Source organism: Prionailurus viverrinus, chromosome E1 (genome assembly GCF_022837055.1).
Source record: "Prionailurus viverrinus isolate Anna chromosome E1, UM_Priviv_1.0, whole genome shotgun sequence".
NCBI lineage: Eukaryota > Metazoa > Chordata > Mammalia > Carnivora > Felidae > Prionailurus > Prionailurus viverrinus.
In genome coordinates this window covers 23,416,828-23,441,536 of record NC_062574.1, presented here as the reverse complement: position 1 = coordinate 23,441,536, position 24,709 = coordinate 23,416,828, and the positions used below count along the sequence as shown (strand labels likewise).

Genomic DNA, 24,709 nt, shown 5'->3' with positions numbered 1-24,709 from the left:
CATGGGCCCCTATCAGCAATCTCACATTCCAGAGCAGATTTTGACGGTGTTTGTTTGAGTTAATTCCTAATTCGAAGGGAACACATCAGCCCTGATTTTCCTTGGGAAGAAGTTTGCTCCTGCTTCTTCCTGACCCACACCATTGCTTGCTCTGGGCACTCCTCTGGCATGCCCCCCACCGACCCTTAGGACCACTACCAGCTGTAGTCTCAGCCTCCTGGCTCTCATACTTCCTGCAATGGTCACCACATTTCACCTTCTTCTTTCCCTTTAGGAGACAAAGACTCTCTTCGGTCAGGCCTTTCTCCTTTCCTCAGATGCCTCCTCCCTGACTCATCCTTTGTCCCTGGCTGGATTTGCCATACACCATAGAAATGAAGAAAATCACTTTACCAGCTGTTTTATCAAGCATCAGATTTGTAGTGAGGTTATCTGGAAATAGCAACAAAGCCTGGAAGACCATGCAAGATGTCACTGTGGGATGAGAGAGTACTGATAACACAACATACCAGCTACACTTCCAAGTGTCTCAACTCATTCACTCCTCAAACAACCTTATACAGGAGGTACTATTATCATTACTCAATTTAATGGAGGACACAGAGGATGGGGTTAAGTGCTGGAGTTGGAGATTCTAATCAGGGCATTCTGGCTCCCAAATGAATACCAAAGACCTGCCTCCAGCCGTGGGCCAAGAAATCAGATTCCCTGGGTGTCTACACTGTGTTCTTATCCCCCTGAATCTAGCGGCTAACCCCCCAGTTATCTCTGCTTTAGTTGGGGGAAGAGTCCACTGTTTGACATGGAAAAGGTTAATGCATTTGAAGGCAGGTCTTCATTACTGATTTCATTTCCATGAGTGTTAAAATGAAATCTGCTTCCCCAGAGCTTTTCCCAGAAAATGACAGTAGGTCATGGGAAAACAGAGCCATCTGTCAGTCTGGGCTCCAGGTGTAAAGAGAGGCCCTGGAAATGTCAGTCCATATAGTTCTGGGGGAAGAATGAGAGTTTTTAGTTACAAGTAAATCTTCAGAGGGGGTAATTCCACCTGAACCCTACATGGTGGCCTCCTTGTCCCTTGTAGAGCCAGTATAGAAGGTCCCTGCTTGATGCAGAAGGGAGGTGATAACCTTGCCAGGGTTGTCTTCCACATGTCTTGGTTTATATAGGGTTTGGTTAGGAAAAGTCCCTAGAACCTTCCCCAGCCTACCTATCCTCACTCCCGTCAGCCTCCAGTTCTGCCCACATGACTGCTTGGATGAAAAGACCTTCTGCATTCTCGGGGCTATCGCAATAATGCAAGATCTAAAATGTACCCAATTAAGATACTTGTTCCAGAAACAACGTGAGTCCAGATATGGGGTTCCAACTGAGGCTCGGGCTTGAGGCCTGTATTCCCTTCCTCATGCTGGAACTCACAGGAGCTATCCAATAGGACATCTCAACTAGTGACAGGGGATCTTGGCCTCTCTTGACACGTGGTGCTTGGCAGTGGCCCGCCCCAGCTCCTCTCAACCGAACTAGGAATGTCCTCTTGACCACTTCAGCTCACGTGACATCGTCCAGGGGAGCCGGGAACCAAAGGAGGTCGGCATTTCCTTATCTACCCATCCCTGTCCTGGGCACATAGTAGGATACGTACTCAGTAAATCTGCCCAGATCACCGCGAAGTGCGTCTTCCACTGCACCTATTGCTTGCGACCTGCTCAGCACAATTCCCTCGTTCACACTGCGCCTGGCAAATGCTCTGACTTGAAGCAAGAAACCACATGCTGGTAGGTCTCTGCTGTATAAGAGGAGATGGCAAGGAAGACAGGTACATCCTCTTTCCTGAAGTCAGCACTGGATTGTTTGTGGCAATGTCCTTGCTGGTGGAGTGTCCAGGCCTTTGGCTTTTATTCGTCAGCATCCTGGCCCGAGGGGCAAAGCTGGACAGGAGGCGGCAACCACAAGAGTTTTCCCATTCTCCTAGTGACTAACAGCTCCACAGAAGGAAGACTGGGATTAACGCTTGAAACGAGACCAAAAAAGTTACCCACAGGGTTTCCATTCTTTCTGCTTTTAATCTGTCCCTATGACGAAGAGTCACCAAGAGCTGGCTCTATTCCTTTGTTCCTGTGAGTTGCAGGGAAGACAAAGGTGTGGGCTCCCACTGTGGCCAGATCCCCTGGTGGTGGGGGTGGGGGGTTGTGGAGTCTGGCGAGGGGAATTAACTCTTCTTACCTTAGCAGTACAGCTGGTGTGAAGACACTAGGACGTGTAGCCATGAATCCAATGGACTAAGTGGAAAACTCCAAGGAGAACAGGAACCAGGGGCTCTTGGTGGAACCGGGGCAGGGGAAATGTCAGAGACAGAAATATGAGACTCTGGGCGGTGATAAAATAAATCGTTTTAATGGGAGGCTTTCTGAAAGGGTAACTTTTTCTTGTGCTATGAAGCAGCCAGTTTCCTTGCCTTGGGGGTTTCTTGGGTGGTGTCCTGACTGAACCCCTAGCCCCACCGGGAGCTAGGATGTTAGTCTGACACTATGTTCAGCCCCTCCAGGATCCAGAGGTGTGTCTTAACATCAGGAGATTGGAGTTGGCTGGCAGTCAGTCCCAAACGTACAGTGCCTGTGTGTGTCCAGGCCTGAGGGAAAGGGGCAGAGGCTTCACTTCCGACTCAGGATACATCTCCGTGGGGGGAGAAAAAAAGGGGGCAAATCACTTTGAAAATTCAACTCTGACCTTTACAAAGAAAACTAATAGACACTTTAGTATTATATACAGGGTAGGGGCGAAAGGGAGTGGAGGGGAAATTGCACTTAATTACAGTAGGTTATAGTTTACACCCATTGGACAAATTTACTTCTTCAAAAGAAATCTCGAGATCAGCTGGGAGGGGGTGGGGAGGGGGGGAGTCTGCAGATATTTACAGTGTGTTTGGCTCAGTTCAACAGCACGTGTCCTCCTCCTGTCAGTAACAGATTCAAGTTTTCACATCAGTTTGTTCGATGAAGGAGCATAATGCAGGCACGACAGCGTTCTCTCTTCCTCTTCTGTGGTTTCTTGTCTCCCGCCTGTGGGCGGGATGGGAGTACTTGACGTCTTGGGAGAGGCATGGCGACAATACTGCATAGAAGGGAAGGGCTGCGCCTCGGAGCGGCTGTCTGAAGCGTCAGCAAGATGTCAGGTAAGCAGAGACCTCTCGAAGGTGCTTGTCAGGTCACTGGGCTTTTCTGTGACAGCTGCCCGGAGGGTGATGGTGTGGAAAATAGGGTCCTTGTTGCTGTGCACAAAGCAAGTGATGTGTGGTCATCACCAGGCTTGGAGAGGGCACTGCAGAGAGAGCAGAGAGAGCTCAGCCGTGTGCAGTTAGCGGGGACAATGGCCCTTGGTTTGTCTTCTCCAGGGGAGCTGAGACCCAAGTCAGCCGGCAAAGGGCCAAGGACCTAGTGCCTGCTCGATGCCACAGTGTTGGTCCTGAAGCACACTCCCTTTAGGAACACTCGGGAGCCAGATCTTCTGGCCACTTCAGAAGAGAGAAGTGAATTGCTGGGGACCTTGAATTAATCATAACTCACTGACCTTTATTCTGGAGTCAAGCTCCTCTTTCTTTGAGAGTGGGTTTTTATTTTAATGTTTATTTATTTTTGAGAGGGGGGAGGGCAGAGAGAGAGGGAGACACAGAATCTGAACAGGCTCCAGGCTGTGAGCTGTCAGTACAAAGCCCGACGTGGGGCTCAAAGTCACAAACCGCAAGATCATGACCTGAGCCGAAGTTGGAAGCTTCTCCCCAGGTGCCCTGAGAGTGGGTTTTATGATGTGCTTGGTGTGGTTGCAATGGCAGCTGGACAGGAGCTTTTGCCGCTCATGGAAGTCAGGGTCCTGTTCCTAAGACCTCTAAGGGCTGGGGTCCCCTAGACCATTGATCCCCAAACTTCAATGGACCTAAGAATACCAGACATCCCGTGAAAATGCGTATTCTGATGGAGTGGGCCTGTGGTGGACCTAAGAACATGCATTTCTAATCAGTTCCCAGATTGTGCCAATGCTGCCGATCTACGTGAGCACATGAGAAAATGGCCACTTGCTCAAACGACCCATCAGGGAAGGAGTGTGGGAAAGTGCTCTCTGTAGGCTTGCTCCTAATAGGACAAGAGACCTGGGCTGAAGGCCTCTGATGCCCAGACGAGGGCAGGAGACCCCAGAACAGATGGAGAAACCTCCTGAGAGGAGTCGCCACTTCCAGAGCCCTCGGCCTCATTCATTTCAACCGTCATGGCACACCATTCCCGTCCTTTTCCCTCCAGGGAGGCCCTTTTTGCTTCCCTCTGTCTCTTCTTTCCCTTTCACTTGTTTGCCTTTTGTTCTGCCTTTTGACTTAATGGCTCTTTCTCTAAAGACTCTTCCCTAAACACTCAGGAGCACACATAAGTGTGCGTGCGCGCACACACACACACACACACACACACACGCACAGCCCCCCCTACCGTTACTATGAAAGGCCTATTATCCCATTATTATCTCATAAATCAGTGCTCCCAGCCATCATCCTGTATGAGGTTGCCATTATGCCCATTTTACAGATTAGGAAGACGAGTTCAAAGAAAATGAATTGTCCAGGGTTTTAGAACTAGGACAGCATAGAGACAGAAATTCAAACTGGTTCCGGGTACCCTCCTGGCACATGTTCTTTCTATTATGCTCTGAGGTTAAGCGTCTTCTACTGGCTTTGTGCTCTTGGTCAAGGTATTCTCTTTGTACCTCAGTTTTTTCATCTGTAAAATGGAAGTTGTAGAGGGATCGGGTGAGCCGATACATGGGAAGTGTTCAGAATTAACACTGGGCTACACAGGGTGGTGCCCTAGTCCGTATGGCCCTCGAGACCTCTTCAGAATGCGACTGAGCTGTGCATTCATTTGAAGGGACCAGTTCTGACCCTTTTAAATTCTTGAGGCCCTTGTCAGGGTCCTCTGATACCCTTTGCCTCCTCTTCCTCCCGTCGCCCGCCCCCACTTTTGAGTCTCTTTACTTCCCACTATCAGCCCTTTTCCAATTTTCAGATTTCAGGGAAGGAGAGAGAAAATGGCTTGTGACCTTGCAGGTTTCAATAGAAGAGCAAACAAGAAGGGCAGATAAGGAGACGCCAGCGAGATTCTATGACCTGTCATTAGGGATGGGCTTCCCAGCTATCAAATGTTTGCTCACATAATAAAATGGTGGCAGAGCCCTAAATGTTGTCAAAGGAACTAGAGTTATTTGTCCCCTTCAGAGTCTAAACACAAACAGCTGATAAGGGGTGCGCTGTGGTCCCTCAGAACCAAGGCCTGGCACACCCAGCCCCTCGGGGGCCTTGCCCAGAGGATCTGAGGGAACCTCCCTCTGAAAGGGGTGGTAGCTGTGGTGATTATATATGGTAAGAGCTAACGTTTATCGAGGTCCCACTGTGTACCAGGCACTGTGCTAAGGAAGGACTTTACTCACGTCATTGTATTGGATTCACACATCAACCCTTTGAAGCAGGTAATTATATTCATTCATTTAATACATTTTTGAATGTCTTCTACATACTTAGCACTTTTTTAGGCACAGGGGATGCAGCCACAAATAAGACCCTGTCCATACCCTCACAGAGTTTATATTCTAGAGAGAGATCTGAACAATAAAGTGAATGAATATATATGTATGTGTACACACATGTGTATACATATTGTACATATGTGCACAAAATAAAATTTCAGATGGAGATGAACACTCTGTAGAAATATAAGCATGATGATAGGTTAGGGTGATTTGAAGGCAAAGGGAATAATTTATAGAGGGGAATCAGGAGGGGCCTCCTGGAGGTGGTGACATTTGAGCTGAATGAAATGAGGGAGCAAGCATGAAAAGATGTGCATTATGGAATTTGGGGGGCAGAAGAGACCACAAATGCAGAAGTCCTGAAGCGAGATCACTTCAATTCTGGTTCAGCTGAAGCCAGGTGAAAGAAGGAGGAGAGGAAGGAAGTGAGAAGGGCAGGGCCGGCAGGGGGCTGATTACACGGCAGGAGGCCTTGGAAGCCTCCATTTCAGCTTGGTTGCAATGGGACACTATTGGAGAGTTTTGACGCAGGTGGGGGTGACATGATTGGTTTCCCCTCTTAAGAGATCATTCTGGCTGCTGCGTAGTGAACAGACAGTAACCACCATCGTGGGGCAGGAGTGGACGTAGGAGTGGGAAGCTGGGGCCAGTGCAGGGCATCAGTGAGAGCAGGGGCTGGACTGGTGGGGAGTGAGAAGTGCTCAGATGTGGGACGCAGAGCTTATCCATGGACTGGTTGTAGGGCACGCAGAGAAGAATCAAGGAGACTCCCAGGGACCTCACCTGAATAACTGGTTACCATTTCTGGAAACGGAGAAGCCCCAGGACGAAGCAGTGCGAGTAGGGAGAAATGGGCAAAATGAAGAGTTCCTATTTTGGTGAGGCTTGTCAGATACACCGGGCATTTGCATGTACATGCCCGAGCCGCACCGGCTTTGTGAATGGGCCACTCAAGGGAGAGGTCTGTACTGGAGACAGAAGTACACGATCCATCAGTGTGTATGCTTGATCCAAAGCCATGGGATTGGGGATCACCCAGGAGTGAACACAGAAGAGAATGAGTGATAGGGCCCTCCAACAACAAAATGTTGGGAAAACAAGCTGCCAGCTATGGGAATGAGGAGTGCCACAGTGGGGGAGAACCAGGAATGGGTATCGTTCCAGAAACCAAGTGAAAAAAGGAGGGAGGATCAGCTGTGTCAGAGGCAGAGGTCGGAAAGTCCCCATTGGGTTTGACAATATGGCGGTACTTGTGAGCTGGACCGGAGAGGTTCTAATGCGGTGTCAGGACAAATGCCCATCAGGAATAGCCGTAAGACAGAATTGGGGGTGAGGAAGTAGGGACCGTGAGTACAGATAACTTCCTGCTGTTATTAAGTTAGATTAATTATGGCTCCATTAATTAGAAGTAATGATTATACTTCAAGGAAGTTGAGGCCTAGAAAGATTATAAATAACTTGCCCAGGGTCTCACAACAGAAAAGTCTATGCTCTTAAACACGAGGAAGGTTATTTCCTTCTACCTTCTGAGTGTGGTCACAGGGAGGCCACGGAGAAATAAATGCTACTTACAGTCTTCCTTCCTCAGGGTTGCCAGCAGGGGAGGCCAAGTTCACCCCAGCCGCCATGGGCTGGGTGTTCTGGGCCAAGCACCAAGCTAGGTATTTTACAAGATTTATAGCATTCAGTCTTTTTAATGACCGTCCAGAAGAGGAATCATTATTTTCATGTTACAAATGAGGAAACTGAAGTTCAGAGAGGCTAGGACTTTTGCCTGAGGTCACCCAGGTAGAAGGTGGTAGAATCTTGGGCCTGGGTCTGCCTAACTCCCAAGTCGGTGCTCTTAATCATCACACCATACTGGCTGACCACCAGCAGAGACGGTTGGAAGCTGTGGAATAGTTGCCAGGGATTTATGGCAAGGCTGTCCACCTCCCTGTCAGCACCCCTGACTGGTGGCTGCTCTGGGGGCCCTCTCCTGACCTCTCTATAAACTAGGAAGTGGAGCTGTAGGCACAGAGGTTGTGGAAACAGGATTCGGCTCTCAGCCTGCCCACACTTGTTCTAACCAAGGTCGGTGCTTGCTGCGGTCTGGTTTCCAGACTGGCGGGGCATTGTTTTGCAGGAGCTCAGGCACAGACCCACTTGCATGGTAACTCGCCAGCACCCAAGGTTGAGGAGGAGGGGGAGGCATAAGCTCTGGAAAGGACGGAGGGCAGGAGCTGCAGGTGAGACAGTCCCACCCTGAGATTCCTGAAATGTGATCCACAAGGCCCTGGGGCACGTCTGTCCTGACAATGGAAAACACTGGGATCAGATACAAGTTCAAATCCTGGTTTTAGCCTTTACCTACATAACCTCGGGTCATTTTTATGAGTGCTTAAAAATGGATATTAGAAGGAGAGCATTGCCTAATGGATTTGGAGTGAGAAGAACAGTAGTCTGGAAGTCGAGTTCCAGGTTCATCATCTGTGAATTTGGCCAGATCCCATCCCACCTCCGAAGCTCAGTGTTTTGCTCTGTAAGTCGGCCTCGCAGAATGGGTGGGGAAGGTTGGCCACGAAAGGTAAGAATGGAAAAGCACTCGGAGTGCTGCTATGGAAATGGGAGGCACTCAAAAAATGTTAGTTCTGAATTCATTCACTCACTCACTCACTCACTCACTCACTCACTCACTCATATTTACTGAATGTCTACTATAGCCCAGGCATTTGGCTAAGCACAAAGGCATTCCCTGCTCTATTTGCTTTTATCCTGGGAGTGAACCTCCTTTGACCCCATGTAGTTCAGTGAGTTACATTTTGAAGAAGTCGATAGAAAGTATCTCCTACAGGATCACAGGTGGCAAGGAGAAACAGGGGGTTAGCACTCTGAGTACTTGACCATGTACCAGACACTGTCTCCTACACTTTGAAGATCGTGTGGTGGGGGGTGGGTAGGATTTTCTCCACGAGAGACACAGAAGTGGTCTCGCAGGGTGAATCAACTGCCCAAGGTCACATGGCGAGTGGGGAAGGAACCAGGATTAATGCAAGGCTGCTGGGCTTTCCTAGAACTCTGGGGTGCTTCTACAGTAGCACTGCCCAGGATGTGTCCCTCTGCCCGGAGCTTCTGTGCACACTAATGGCCCCATTCGAGGCACACAGCAGCAAGTGAAAGATTCGGAGAAGCCCCGCCTTTAACCCAGCCGTTCACCCAATACTTATAACCAAGGGATCTTCCCCTCCTCACACCATGTGCCCCCAACTCCCAGCAATGGTCTTAAAACTCCTTTTGGAAAATAATACTTTAAAACAAAGAGAAAGCAGAATTGCCACCGGAACTCATTTCTGACCCTTTGCCTTGGGAACAGAGTTAGTGCAAATTTTCTTCACCTTGGTTCTTTCTGCCGTCAGGAGGCAGCACCTGTACCCTCAGTTGACTTCGTTCTGCCCTTCCCCCCGCTTCCTCTTCTTCAGTTTGTAGGAAGGAAATTTCCTGATTGGAACACCTACGTGGGCTAGATTTTACCCTTGTTCCTGACCGTTAACTCCACAACAGCAGCAAATACCATGGGTATTTTAGAGATGGATATTGGAAGACAAATATTGTTTAGGTGGAAGGAGTCTAGGATTTAGAGCCAAAGCCCAGAGTCTAAAGGTCCAGCTCTAGAAGTGATCACCTGTTGGACCTTGGGAAGGTCACTCTCCACCTCTGAGCCTCAGTTCATTCCTTTGTACTAAGGAAGTTTCAATAAAAAGAAATGATGAGATCCTGTTCATGAGAAGTGTAAACATAAAATGCTATGTGAATAGTTTTATCCTAAGCGTGATCATCCTTCTTATCATCCCAGAAATGTGTCTACTACCAGACTCCTGGAATATCCAGGGACTTAGGGACAACTTCACGGTGGTTCTAGAGGGCTGTTCATGCAGCTTCAAGGTCGGCTGGCCACTCTGTCCAGTGGAGGGGAGACGCCATTTGGGGGCCAGATGCTCAGAGAGCATCTCCAAGTATTTTGATTAAGAGACAATTTCCTGAATTCAGAGGGCCTGTTTCAACAAGCAAGCATCAAAGTCAACTTGGGGAAGACAGGAATAATTAATCACAGCCCTGTCTAGGGCTGACCAAGCGGCAGATGGATTGATAAACCTTTCAAAGGGGAAGGTATTCCCAAGCAGGGCTGCTGCGCCTGGCTGCCCCCCTGATTGAGATTTGTGAGCACAGATAAATGTTTTCCCTGCTCACTACAAAGAGTGGGAAATCGCACGGGAGTCGAAGGGCAGGGCAACAGGGGGTGTCCTTTCATCTTCCATTGGGTGAGAGAAGAGTGGCAGAGCCGGTCCCACACAATGCTCCCTCTCTCCCCACCTCCAGAGCCCAGCTACCTAGGCTGTGTGTGTGTGTGTGTGTGTGTGTGTGTGTGTGTGCACGCGCGCACGGCGTGTGCACGCATTTCATGAACGCACACGCACACACCCAGGACATGCCAGGCCCTTAATCTACATGACCTCATTGAATCTCCAGAATAAGGAGATGTTACAACTCTCATTTTAAAGCTGAAGAAACAAGGGCTCAGACAGGTCAAGGTCACCAAACAAGTGGCAAACCAGGAACAGAAGCTACTGCTCCACAACACTGCAGGACCAGGAGATGTGGGCAAAGGGAAGAACAGAGAACCTGAGCCCATGAAAGAACTTGCTCGGCAGCATGTGGCAGTGGAGGAGGTGTGATTCGCAGGGCTCAGGTGGATAAAAGACCATCAACAAGACCAAACCCTGCTGAGAGCCACTGACATGAAGTTCAAGGTTGTTGCCTACTTATCTAGTAATCAATAAAGGCCAAACAGTTCCCACACTGCACAGACCCCAGCTCCTAAAAGGTCCTATTGTATTATTCTGGAATTGTCATGCATGCTCAGACATCTTGTCCTATTTCCTAACTCTCAGTGTCCCGTGACAGTCCAGCTGTCCAAGCGGCAATGATGAGCCACACCTTTGGTTGTCTTTGCTACTCCATCAACCCTGCATGGAGGTGGGAACCAGCCATTCACTGAAAGAGTGACTAAGCCTCTGGATTTCCCAGTTTTCATGCACCAGGAAGTCAATTCCAAGCTTCTTGACAGCAGACCAAGTAAATGCAGGTCCCCTCTAAGGCCAGGTTGTCTACTGGGGCATCTCCATGGGTCGGTTGAATTGAGTCATTCTCTGGGGCTTACAGCGTTCTGGGTCCAGCATGGGTCTTGGACTGGGGGAATTGGCCTCAGGACCCTGACTGCTTACTCCCTTTTTCCATTGATTAACTTGTGGAAAATCCTCAAAGGGGTCCCTCTTGCAAAGCATGAAACTCTTTAGAGGGTGTGACTTTCCTGAGTCTCCCTTGGAAACACCTTTTCTATGGCTCACTGATTAATCCCCTGGGGAATACTCAGTCTCACTACCTAAAGGCTCTGTGTCACCCAGTCTCCAGTGATTTATCAAGCTGTAGTCATTTTTTGCTCTTGCTGGCAAAGCTGGGGGAGCAGTCAGTCCCTTTAGCCTCTGGCCCATCTTCTTTGCCCTGTGACCTCAGGGATTCCTCTAGCAAGTAACCAGGAGCCTGGGAAGGACCAGGCTTATGGCTCAGTCCACACGCACCACGCTCTCTGCACGTCAGTAGCCCCAGCCATTGCCCTCTCCTGACTTCCTGCCGGCATTACCTGTTTACTGGAAGACATGTTGGTAAGCGTACTGATGCTGCTTGTATCCGTGACCACCATCGCAGACGGAAACCGGGATGTGTGCGAATACTGGGGGGGTTCCTGCTTGTGTGTGTACACTGGAGAGACAGAGTGAAGACAGAGTCAAGCTGAGATCACACAAGCACATGCACAGCTACAGATACCCCATCCCATCCCATCGCTCCTGTGTCCCCAGGCAGACGGAAGGGCAGTGGTGGCGGCGGCGATGTTTTGGAAGGCAGTGTGTTGGGGTAAAAACACCAGCCATGTGTTTAAATCCTCGCTCAATTACTTAACCTCAATTTCCTCATCTGTAAAATAGGAATGTAGGGTTAGAAAACATCATGTGGAAAGTACTTTGTACCAAAGAGCTTTGCACAGTGTCTTTCATGTAGTAGTGGACAGCACTTCTGTTCTCCTGACTTTCAAGTGTTTATTTATTTTTGAGACAGAGCGAGACAGAGCATGAACGGGGGAGGGGCAGAGAGAGAGGGAGACACAGAATCTGAAGCAGGCTCCAGGCTCTGAGCTGTCAGCACAGAGCCCGATGCGGGGCTCGAACTCACGGACCATGAGATCATGACCGGAGCCGAAGTCGGACGCCCAACCGACGGAGCCACCCAGGCGCCCTGTGTTCTCCTGACTTTCAATAAAATGTTAGGTGCCCAGACATCAACAAGTGGCCCCCTCAGGCATATGTGACGCATCAGAGATTTTAAGACAAAAAAAAAAAAAAAAGTTCTAAGCAGTTAGCAAACATAAACGAACTGGCCAGCGCATGCTTGTTGTATCTGCCGTGACTCAAGCACCTGGCCTCATGCAAGCAATTATAAATGAATTAACAGGGGCGCCTGGGTGGCACAGTCAGTTAAGCGTCCGACTTCAGCCAGGTCACGATCTCGCGGTCCGTGAGTTCGAGCCCCGCGTCAGGCTCTGGGCTGATGGCTCAGAGCCTGGAGCCTGTTTCCGATTCTGTGTCTCCCTCTCTCTCTGCCCCTCCCCCATTCATGCTCTGTCTCTCTCTGTCCCAAAAAGAATAAATAAACGTTAAAAAAAAATTAAAAAAAAAATGAATTAACAATGATAATTAGACATGGATATAGTTAATTGTATAATCAACAATTATACAATTATAAATAATTATATAAATCTGGGTTGTTCCAGACCGCACTAAAATGACGTCGTATGTCACATCATGCCATCGCAGAAATAGGAAGGATGACGAAGGGAGACAAGATTCAAATAAAACATCCAGGAGCATGTGACTCGGTTTTTAGCTTTAACAGTACTTGTTCACCAAGTCTAGAACGTTTTGAGTTCTGTAACTGACAGATTCATATAAACTCCAGGTCACTTGACCTAACAGAAGCATGTGGCTGTTGGGCCATGAGGGAGGGAGCAGTTTATTCTCTACCAAAGCATCCTCTAGTAGGGAATGGGGTAAATGTCACCACTTGCTAGCCCAGCTTGTCCTTCCTGTGGAGGGAGGCCGGTTATTTCCTGGTCCGGGGCCCCTAGCTGGTCCTTGGTGGTCCACAGGTCACTGGTGACCAGTCTCTGGCTGTCCCACCTGGGCCTGGCCATGGAGGAATCCTGCCCGGGTGAGGGGGCAGGGACAATTGGGGGCATATTGCCAGGCCCTGAAAAGACAGAAAGTGGGGCATGACGTATGGTCCCAGACTCTGCTACAGGCTATGGCAGATTTTTTTTTAAAGCCACAAAAAAAAAAAAAACAACAAAAAACAAAACGTGATTGGAATGTGAGATGGTGCGTAGAAACAAGCTCCACAGGCCTGAGGCGGGGACAGAGCCTGAGGATAGAAGGCCGAACTTGGTTGCTCTTCCTTAGACCCATGGCTCCGATTGAGGCAGCCGGGGAGAAACAAAACTCCCCTTCCCCATTCCTGCCTCCTCTTATTAAAAACTCCCTTAATAAACAATGACTTGCATTTCTTTCACTCTTATGCTCACCAAACACGGTTCATACCAAGTCTTACTTCATCTCCATTATCACTCTACATTATTATTTCCATTTTACAGATGAGGAAAATTGAGGCCCAGAGAGTGGCTAAATAACTTACCAATGGCTACACAGCTGGTAAGTCTCAGGACCAGGATTTAAATCTAGGTGTGTCTGACTCCAAGAGATGATCACTCTATTACAGAGACTTCTCTGGTGTTCCTGTGGGATGGTGCCTGCCATGATTTCTCCCCAGACTTGTAGGCCAGGGGCTGTATCCTGACATGGCCAGAGGGCTGGGGGCCTGGGGCTCAGGGTGGAGGGCAGAGATCTAGTGGCTGGCTGTGGGTGGGAAATAAGTGGTTGAAAGACAGGACTGAGAGTAGGTATAGAAATAGGATATGAGAACTAGCGGGGGGGGGGGGGGTTGGGGGAGGGGAGAAGTGCTAATATTCCTTATCCAGGATGGCATGCAGATGGCATTTTCCACCTGTGCTCATGATTCTCAATTCGAGATGTTTGGGGTGTGTAAATTGGAGAGCACGGGGATTCTAGAAGATTCTTCAATTTCAGTGAGGGCACATGGGATGCAAATTGCATACCCACTCTTGCCATCTGGTAATGGCTGCTCAGACTTTCAGATTGAAAAGGCTAAGTTGAGGCTCATCAGGAAAAGGTACTGTGGCTGATCGATGATATCTTCCATGGGTACCAAAGTGGGCAATGGTGGCATGTGTCCCACACATGTGCTACACCCTGCTTTCTTTCTCCAACTCCACTTATGTAAAGTGGGCCCTCAACTGTCCTCTTCAAACCTGCCCGCCCTCCAGGAAGCGGGGGGGGGGGAATCTAGGAAAGGCACAGACCACAGGAAGGTCATGCTGAGACACTGTCTGGGTTGATAACAGGTAGAGAAAAGTGACCAAATCAGTATACTTCCAAGCAAGTACAGATCCAGAGAGGGCAGAGGTGGGTTGCGTAGGGCCCTTGCTGGTACCTCCGCCCCACCCCCCCCAACCCGCCTGCATCCTTACTGTGGGAGTTCTGTAGCTGAGTCACGGCCGCCATGAAGGGCTGCTGAGTCATGTGGCTGCCGGGGCTTTGCTGCATGAGGGGCTGCTGGTGAGGGCTGTGTAGCTGCTGGGAGAACTGGACAGGCTGCAGGGCGGCCAGGCTGCCAGCCACACTGTTGATGACGGGGACACTCTGTGCTTGGGAGGTGTTGAGGCCTGTGGGAGCAAGAAGGAAAGATCAGAGGTGGCTTCCGGGAAGGGGAGGGTTGAGTGCATGGATGAGGTCACCCACCGAGCCCCTGCTGTGAGCCAGGCAAGGCTGAGCTTTGCTTGAGAGATTGCACAGGAAACGACTTTCTAGATCCGTTATACAAAGAAACTGAGGCTTGGAGAGATCGACCTGCTGACATTCCACAGTGAGTTGTAGATGGAAATGGGCTTACACAGATCCGAGGCGTGACAGTCTCCCAAAGTCATCCCGGCACCTCCCAAACTTGAGGTTGCCAGGACCCTGGGAAAGCTGCCTCTGCTTGCCCACTCCCTCCAGGCCCGACTCCCTGAGAGGGCTGCCCGGTGCCCTCAGGGCAGTTAAAGGAGGCAGATTAGTGCCCAGGCCTGTCTGTCCAGCAGAGGGCAGGAGTGATCAGGAACTCACATTTCGACAAAACAACAAAACCACCTCCACAGTCCTAGGAGTACGAAGCCAGAACACCCTCATTTAGTGGACTTGTGCAAAGACCCCGACAGAGGTCAGGTGCTCATTCTCTTGCTGATAGCAGAGAGCAGGAAAAACAGCAGACCTCAGCCAGTTCTATGAAGTGGACGTAACTCATCCGGTGGCACAGGGCTTGTGGCATCCAGAGGTCCAGGTACTGGGAGGAGGAAGTCGTAAGTGAAAGGTTGACAGTTTACAGTGGTTCTTGCCATCTTTCTGTTCTGGGGGTGGGAGGCTTCTGTGGTACTGCTCCATGCCTATGTCCTGAAGCCTCTTCAGAACCAGGGCCGGCACTACAGAGACTGGGTCCCTGGTCCCGCATCTCTGGGCAGGAGTGTGGGGGAGACAGCTGAGGCAGAGTATGAGTAGGGATGAGAGGATCAGGGGCAAGACACCCTGACCTCTTTCCTGGGGCTGTCAATGTTCCTTTGACTGTGCTTTCTGTGAAGTGGGGGGCAGGATGGGAGGGAAGAAGAAAATCCAGAAAAAGGTGTCTAGGCAAGTGCGGAAGGGACACCTAGAGAGCCTTTCCTGAAACAGAGAGGGTTCCAGAAGTGGGTTTGTGGGAAGTCCTCCAGGGAGATAGCACAAAGACCTCAGCTGCTGCTTACTCAGGGCTTTAGCTGATACTGTTATCAGAACCCTAAAAGGCAAGTCTCCTGAGCGGAAGTGAAGGAAGAAGCCCCCTCCTGGCTTCCTTGGGTGGGGATGGGGCCGGGTCGTCTGATCGCCCTCACACCAGCACTATCTCCCATTCCCCAGGGGCTCACCTGATACCCTGATATCCTGTTTCCCTCTCCTGCCTTCCACTGTGGTCTCAGTCTCCTGGGAGGCCCCAGATGCTTGCTGTTCCCCCGGGGAGCCCATTACAGCTGCTCTTTTGGGAAATCCCTGCCCAGAAAAGCAAATTACCCTGCCTAGAGTGGATGACATTTGAGGGCACGGTTCTGAAACCTGCCTGTGCTTTAGAGTCATCTGGGGGAGCTCTTTAAGAAATACACATTCCTCCGCCCCACCCAAGACTTAATGAGTCAGAAACTTCCGAGGTGAGGCCCAGGAATCTTATTTTCAACACCGTCTGTGATGTTGCTGTGCCTCAATTCCAGGATCCAGAGCCACTGATGTCATCCTAGCTCCCATGAAGTGTGACTCGTGGCCTTTTCCCCTGCTTTCTGCGCACTGGTTCCTGCCCAAGAAGCATGTTGTGCAGCCCAGGGGATGAAGAGAGAGTGAGGAGTTGGCAGTGCCGGGGCCTTTGTTATCACTTTTCCATGGGCCTCTGTGGTCCCCAGGCAGGACCCACACACTCAACCCAACAGTTGGCCACATGAGGGTGCCTGCAAGCAATTCTTCATCCTGACACTCCGTAGGGTAGGACCATGTGTCTCAGCTGGGTTTTCTGTTGATGCTCACCATTGTTCATGCTCCCTCCACTCCAAACACACGCACACACACACGCACACCCTTCCAAGGACCACCTACACTCTGGTGCTGCCCACCTGCAGTAGATTAGGACTACAGGGAGAAGGTAGACAAGTGTGGGTGGAGGAGATTAGGAGGAACGAGATTGAAAAATATGGAATAGCTCCAGGAAAAATTTTAGTTCAGATAGTGCCTAAGAAAATATGTAATTGTGGGGGCGCCTGGGTGGCTCAGTCGGTTGAGCGTCCGACTTAGCTTGTCATGATCTCACACTCCGTTAGTTCAAGCCCCTCATCGGGCTCTGTGCTGACAGGTCAGAGCCTGGAGCCTGCTTCGGATTCTGTGTCTCCCCCTCTCTCTGCCCCACCCCTGCTCATGCTCTGTCTCTTTCTGTCTCAAAGATAAATAAAAACATTAAAAAAAACATTAAAAAAAAAGAAAATATGTAATTGTGTAGCTGTCGGCCAAAGCTTGATGTGGGAAGAAAAGAGGAGAGTGGGGTGGTTCGTGTATCATTTTGGTTGTGGAAATAAAGAGGTGGCATATCTTACTCATGGATCTTTTACTCAAATCTTCTAGAAGGTGAGCAAGCTGGGTTTAGATATCCTATCTCATTATCAAACCCTGGGGTTAGTCTGGTTACCATATTCCTGTGAAAAGGCAGTAAGTTCAAAATAAATTTTTATTTGGTAAGCCCTCTAAATGCTTCTCTACTCCCATTTCTCTCTGCAAAGAAATGCAGGGTGCAACCATTTCTTTAAAAAAAATTTTTTTTTAAGGTTTAATTTTCAGAGTCAGAGAGAGGCAGAGAGAGACAGAGTGGGCGGGGGGGTGGGGGAGGGCAGAGAGAGACACAGAATCCAAAGCAGGTTCCAGGCTCTGAGCTGTCAGCACAGAGTCCGATGTGGGGCTCGAACGCACAGTCCGTGACATCATGACCTGAGCTGAAGTCGGACGCTCACCTACTGAGCCACCCAGGCGCCCTGGGTGCATCCATTTCTGAGCAGTTGAGGATACAGCGAGAGCCACACATACTCAGGAAAGCTGTGCCTCCCGTAGGCCCAGCCCTGTTTTGCCCTCAAAGAACACATAAGCCATCTCCTCAGAAGGGATGAGTTGCTACCTTTGCTGGGGCTGATTTAGAGAGAGAGAAGAGAGAAAGAGGAAAAGGTGATAAAATACAGAGGGGTCGGTGCGGCCACAAGGGCAGAGGAACAATGTCCGTTAAAAGAAAGATGAGCAATGCGCCTTCCTTCGATCCCTCCTGAGACTTCTTGGGAGCGCTTCCCAGGGTCACAGTGGTAACTTGGCCTGAGCTCACGACTGAGCTGAGAACACACCGAACACTCATCCACATTAGGATTCTGAGAGAGCCATCCACAGACATGGCCCCAGTCAGCCTTCCCATGCCCTGAACTGGCCCATCTGTGAGGATGTGGAATGAGGGCCTCCTAGACCTGGGAGGACCTGATCCATTCACCAGTCTCCAGCCATGTTTCTCCTTAAAGACTCGGGGATGCTCCGCCAGTTTCCCTCAGAGCTCCCTCTCACTGGACTTGCACCACTGGGCAAACAGGCATCCCATGACCACATGAAATTCCCTGTTTAGAAGGAAGCCCATCGTTGTTCCATCTTTGCCAACACAAAGAAACATCAGCATAACTTCGTGGAAAATCCACCGCAAACTTAGGGGTCGAAATGAACACTAGACAAAAGTATAAGCTATGATATTATACATACTCACGCCTTATAAATTGGCAAGCATGTTTCTACACACTATTATTTGATCACCTCAGCAACCCATTTTACAGATGAGGAAACGGAACCTCATTAAGGTTAATGATTTGCCCCAGGATGCACAGCTGGTGAGTTGTGCCCAAGATTCACCTTGATTCTGTTATTTTCTCTTTCTTTAGGCTAAACAATCCAAATACGGTTGAGGAGAGAGAAAAGGAACTAAACAAGTGGAATCAAATCCTACAAGTGGTGGGTGAGTTTGAAGGGGGTCTGCCAGGAACTGTTTTGAAACTCAGGTTGACTTACTTCCCACACTTCTCCTTACCTACCCCCGAAGTTTTCTGACCAAGAACAGAACTTACTTTGTGCAATGGCCATGACTCCAGAGAGGGGGGTCATGATGAGGTTTTGAGATTGCTGGGGATTATGGTGGGACAGGCTGTGGATATTCGTCAAGGTGCTGACGGGGGGCAGACCACCTCCTGAGACTGAGATCTGCTGGAGAAAAAAAACAAAAACACCATGAGTGGAGCTGGGATTGCAAAAAGCAGTGTCCAAATTGACATAACTCGGGGCACCTAGGGGCTCAGTCGGTTAAGCGACTGACTTTGGCTCAGGTCATGATCTCGCGGTCTGTGGGTTTGAGCCCTGCATTGGGTTCTGTGCTGACAGAAAAAAAAATTTTTTTTTTAATGACATGACTGAGCAATTCCTTGGCACAGCTCATTCATTCATTCATTCATTCAGTAAAAATTATTAAGCATACACTGAGGCACATTTCTAGATGCTGGAGATAGAGAAGTAAAATACCCAATAATCCCTTCCCTATGATGCTTCCAGTGGTTGACTATTTTTTTTTCTTTTAAGTAAAAAATGTTTTTAACATTTATTTATTTTTGAGAGACAGAGTGCAAGCAGGGGAAGGACAGAGAGAGGAGACACAGAATCCGAAGCAGGCTCCAGGCTCTGAGCTGTCAGCCCGATGTGGGGCTCGAACCCACAACCCATGAGATCATGACCTGAGCCAAAGTTGGAGGCTCAACTGATTGAGCCACCCAGGTGCCCCTCATTGGTTGACTATCTCTGAGTTCCTAGCCTGCCTCAGACATTCTTCTGCCCATGGGGTATTAGAGGACTGTCACTTGCTTAATTTGGAAGTATCCTCTGTTCTGCTCTGTACCTTGTATATTATTGGAGCTAAAGACACGTGGCTGCTAAAAATAATAACTGAAGAAATGCTCTGGGAGAGCAGACTGGGGACCAGGCAGAAGTGCAAGAAAGCTTTCACGGACTACAGGCTCCATTAAGTACCACTTGTACATTAACTTACAAACTTCATGATAGTTCCATGAGGCAGATACTTCTGCCATCCCTGTTTCCCTGATGAAAAAAACCAAGGCTCAGAGTAGATATGTATAATGCCTAAGATCCAATAACCTAGTAAATGGTATATCTGGTATTCAAACACAGGTCTGTCTGCCTCTAGAATTTGAGTTCTTTTAGAGAACTTCTTTTAGAAAGAAACTTTCCCCACCCCTGCAATTATTATCAAGGGTTGCAGAGGGATCAGACATCATTGGGCTTCTCTACCTTTTCCAAATCTCCACTATCCATTAAAAGATTTTTTTTTTTTTTTTTTTTTGGTCAAGGAACTGATGTTGTAATGAGAAAGCTACTAAATAATAAGCCCTCGGTCCCAGGTGCCCCCATTCTGTTTCACCATTATATTTTAGTGATAGGTTAGTAAGAGAAAGCTACTGATTTTCACGTGTTTACTTCATACATCCTTGGGGGGGGGGGGATCAAATCCTTTTATTTATTCCTAACAGTGTCTTTTCCTTTTTGATTTTCTTCATTTCTCCAAACGTATAATGACATCACAAGCACATGTGCTGGGTCTCTTCCTTGCTAGTACTCATATGTGTACATGTCTACTGCATTGGTTAGAACTTTCTAAATAGTATCAAACAGTAACAGCTGTAATAGATGTGCTTGCTTTGATTCTGATGTTTTCAGAAATGCTTCCAGTGTTTCCCCATTAATTATAAGGAGCTATCACTTTCACCCACACCCACACCCACACACACTTTTGGTGATGAAGCATTTTAATACTTACAGTTTTAAAATAATTTCTAAAATTATTAAGAAAGGGTGTCTCAGGCCACCTAGCTGGCTCTGTTGGTGGAGCACATGACTCTTGATCTCGGGGTTGTAAATTCAAGCCCCACATTGGGTGTAGAGATTACTTAAAAATAAAATCAGGAAGGAAGGAAGAAAAGGAGGGAGGGAGGAAGGAAGGAAGGTAGGAGGGAAGGGAGGGGGGGAGGGAAGAAAGGAGGGAGGGAGAAAGGAAGGAAGAAAAGAAAGAAGGAAGGAAGGAAAATAGAGGTCTCCCATCATTGTGAACTGCTCCAGACATTCTTGATGGTATCAGGACCACTGGGAAACATTTTAGGGTTAGGATACAAACATTCAGTGTCTGAGTAACTCAGTTGCCCTTCCTCCCAGAGCTTGTCAAATTATAGGTCGCACACCAGCACCCAGGTAAGACACTATCTCCCACCTTGACCTGGTCAGCCACAGAGCTTCCAAGGTTAATTTGAAAAAGAAAGAAAGAAAAAACCAAACAGGTTTGTTTGTGTTTTTAAAATGGGCATCGAGAAAGGAGTTGGGGGGGTCACGTGACCAAGAAGGAATTCCGACCACATCAAACAAGAGAGAACCAGCCTGTTTGCTGGACTTGTTTTTCAAAATGTCAGAGTCATTAAAAAAAAAAAAAAATCAGTAACCTGCCTTCGGACTTCCTTTGGGTAATGTAGTCCTTTGGAGAAAGTCAATGAAGTGACGGTAATCTCTCCTGTTTCAATGTTTGATTTTAATGGTGAAAGACAAACGCAGATGCCGACGATAAAAACAACTTAAATGTGCATGGCTTCAGAGTCTATAATGTGCTTCCACTGACTGTCCTCAATAGGTATCGACACAGCTAGGGAGGGCATTATTATCACTGCCCCTGTGTTACAGATTAAGAGACTGATCCCCCGAAGAGTTGCAAGACTAACACTAGGTCCCTTGAATAGTGAGTGAGGAAGCCAGAATTCAAACTCAGTTTTACTAGAGTTCAAATACTTACTGTTTGGGGGTAACCCTGGTCAAGTGCCTTCCCACTAAAATGCAACCATTCTTTTCTATTTGTCACCAAGACTGAAGGAAGCCCGGGGCTGCCAAGGACGCAGCTGGGTTTGAATTACATGAATGCTGCCATTTGCAGAACTTTCACCTATGCTAAGTGCTTTACTGCCTACAGCCTAAGAGGTTAGTGTTATTGCCCCTACATTGTGGACAAGGAAACTGAAGCTGAAGAAGTAAAGAAATTTGCACAAGAAGTGGTGTTGGTATTGAAAGCAGGCCATTTGCTGCCAAGGTTTTTCACTGTTAGGCTATACTGCTTCAATGTGAAAGAATCCAGAATGTGCTTTTTAATTATTATTATTATTATTTTTTTTTTAAGTAAACTCTACACCCAGTGTGGGGCTCAAACTCACGACCCTGAGATCAAAAGCCACATGCTCCACTGATGGAGCCAGCCAGGCACCCCAGTATGCGCTTTTGAAAAAAAAAAAAAAGGAGGGGGGCACCTGGGTGGCTCAGTAGGTTAAGTACCTGAATTCAACTCAGGATCTCAACATTCATGAGTTCGAGCCCCGCGTCTATGCTGACAGCTCGGAGCCTGGAGCCTGCTTCAGATTCTGTGTCTCCCTCTTCCTCTGCCCCTCCCCTCTCATGCTCTGTCTCTCTCTCAAAAATAAACAAACATTGAAAAAATTATCTATGAAAAAAACAACAACAAGGTTCAACATACACAAACTGCAACCCTGAATCTGGCCAGCTTTTTGTCAATGCATTTGGGTATGGGAGAGGGGACAGATAGTGCAAAAGAAAGCTCAAATGATCAGCAGCATTTCCCAAACTAATTACTGGGGTAAGATTTCCAATTCACGTCCCACTGACAGTTAGTACACAAGAGATTGTCACTCCTCACATGGGGCTTACCCAAACAACAGCGGAGCTATAAGCAGCCCTCACACCAACCCCATGACGCAGGCATTATTACCCCCCATTTTATAGATGAGGAAACTAAAGTTAAGCAACATCCATCTGATTGCTGAGCCCAAGGCTTACACACACTGGTTCTCTTGCCCGTGTTATTTTTAACCATACTCCACTCTTGCCTTGGTGGACCACAATCTGTGATGCACCTGTTAGATATTAACAGAAAACAGATTCTTGAATTTGGGCATCCAGTAATAGTGACATAACATATGAACCAGGGTGTTGGAGACTAGTAAAAAGCTGGTCCCTGCAAACAAGCTTCCAGGTGTTTGCTAACGTTGAGGTGTGCTCTCTTGGTCAATCATCAATCCAATAATATACTGGCCATTAGGGCACTGCTGAACAGAACAGGAAGCAGAAAGTGTGTCTGCAGGCTGCCTTTGGAGCAGCCCCGGCTTGGGGTGAGGCCACTTGCCTCTTACGAAAAAGAGCAGGAGGGTGCAAGGGAAACCCCAAGGACCTTCAAGCAGTAGAAGCAGAGACTTGAAGGATTTCATGCACTGAGAAGTCAAGACTTCTTCCACAAGACCCTCTTCCCCAGGGCAGCTTGGGCAATCCTTACTCTTAACCTGTTTGGGTCTCAAAGTGACTCATGAAGACTTGTCTGTGCCTCTTACAAAGTAGCCACACAAATGGTTTTTCATGAAGAAAAGGCATAAGGGATGAGGGGAGGGAAAGGGGGCTATAAAATGCCTCCCCCAGGAGCGCCTTTTCATTTTTGTTTGCACAGACCACTACCAGGGAAAGCAGCTCGCGTCCCCGAGACAAGAGTTGGCCGAGCCAGCACTCCTCTTGGAAACTACACTTTGTTTTTCCTCCAGGGAGCTGGGGACTCAATCACCTGTGACTCACCATTCCTGTGTTGCCTACACAGCACACACGTCAAGGTCTAAAATGGCATCTGCTCCCCATCCCCTTCCCCCACGCTGGCCCCCACCTGCCCCTGGGTCAGACACCTTGAGGGAATGTGTGCGGCTCCACCTTGAGTGTGGAAGCCAGGAACCTGCAGCTCCTCCCCCCCCCACCCCCCCCCCCCACTGAAACACGGAGCATGACCCAAAGAATAAAGTTTTCCATTTCCTGCCCTTACTCGTGTCGTAATGCTTGTTTCTCTCCAGGGCTGCGCTCCCCTGCACTCGTGCTGTTAGAGAATGAGAGCCTTGAAAATTCAAATTCAAAAAGAGTCTATTCCTCGCCAAGTGTGCTAAACTTACATCTGGGTGTGGGTTGTGGTTATGATTGTAGAAAACTTCAGTTAAAGAGAGGAACACTGACATTAACAATAACACCAGTCACTTGTTGAATATTTAACACGGTGCTGAGTATTTCCCTTGTTATCACAGTTGTTCCCCCCAACAACCGCACTGTTATTATGCCCGTTTTATAGTTGAGAGAGACGGAGAGTGGTTCAGTAACCTGCCCAAGGCTACACAGCTATTAAATGCTAGAGCTGGGATTTGAACCGGGTCACTGGAACTTCAAAGTCGGTGCTTCTCACTTTCCTTGTAAGCCTCACCTCACCCTGCCCCGCCCCACCGCCATTTTGTGCCCTGCTCCGCACTGACATACCACCTGATGTCCCAGTTCAAGAAGCCTCTCTCCATCTCCTGCCACCCACTACATCCTGACTTAATTTCTCTCCTTGCCAGCACCAGGGTGTGGCGAAGAGAAAGAGGGGGCTTGTTTCAAAGTGAAATACTCTCTAAGGTTAAAAGACTGGCTTTGGAGGCCTTGGGGGGGGGGGGTTACGAATGAACATTTTATCAACACAAATGTCATTGCCTGCCCCAAAACAAACAGTGTCCCACCCGGCTTGCTCCTTTATGAGGCATTCAATCAATAAAATGAGAGCAGGACTCTGTCAGATTTATTGGCTGGGTTCAAACCGAACACCTCTTCCACCCGCCAAAGGCTGGGTCACCAGCTCTACCTTTCCGTCCCAACTCTGGACAGCCCCCGTTTTTCCCTCCGGGGCTACAATGGCTCATTGTTTGAGGCAGGCCTTGTGAGAAGTTGTGTTTGTTTTGCCTCTTATCTTATCAGCTCCAGAGCTACAATGGCCCAGGTGTACTCACCATTTTACCATCAGGTGAGAGGAGATTGTGGCCAGGGTCCAGACTGGCTGGAGAGACTTGCTGTAAAACAGACTGGCTGGTCACCATGGCATTGTTGCCATGGTGACTGATTGTTGAGGAGGAAGTGACCTCATTGTTTCCCTGCTGGCTGTAGCGGACTCCTGCAAAACAAGACAGACCCAACAGCAGACATGAGTGTCCTCAGGGCCCTGGAACACACATTTGACTCCCCTTGTTTTCACACGGTGGATGACAAGAACCCAAAGTTGCCTTTTCCTCCCCTGTTTCCTATGAGAGACACTGGCTGGCTTTCTCCAGGGTAAAGGCTGGCGTGGACTCTACTTAATTTTGGAATGTAAGCTCCTTGAGGGCAGGACATTTTTATCTGTTTTCTTTTGCTCATTGCTGTAT

The 24,709-nt window shown here is 48.6% G+C and overlaps 1 protein-coding gene across 6 annotated transcripts in view; it reads right to left on the bottom strand.

The window, feature by feature from the left end:
* Positions 1-2,373: 2,373 nt before the first annotated feature.
* Positions 2,374-24,709, bottom strand: part of HNF1B (HNF1 homeobox B) — a 54,703-nt gene continuing 32,367 nt past the window's right edge. For 2 of the 6 annotated variants that reach the window (XM_047833825.1, XM_047833822.1), the window contains exons 5-9: positions 24,299-24,459; positions 18,473-18,605; positions 14,258-14,452; positions 11,243-11,361; positions 2,374-3,318 (exon numbers count right to left, since the gene is read on the bottom strand). In XM_047833825.1, coding sequence (XP_047689781.1) covers positions 3,298-3,318; positions 11,243-11,361; positions 14,258-14,452; positions 18,473-18,605; positions 24,299-24,459 — 629 coding nt within the window. In that variant the 3' untranslated portion in view covers positions 2,374-3,297. Of the gene's footprint in view, positions 3,319-11,242; positions 11,362-14,257; positions 14,453-18,472; positions 18,609-24,298; positions 24,460-24,709 lie in introns of all 6 variants that reach the window. The other 4 variants (XM_047833823.1, XM_047833821.1, XR_007147041.1 and 1 more) reach the window with 3 other exon arrangements.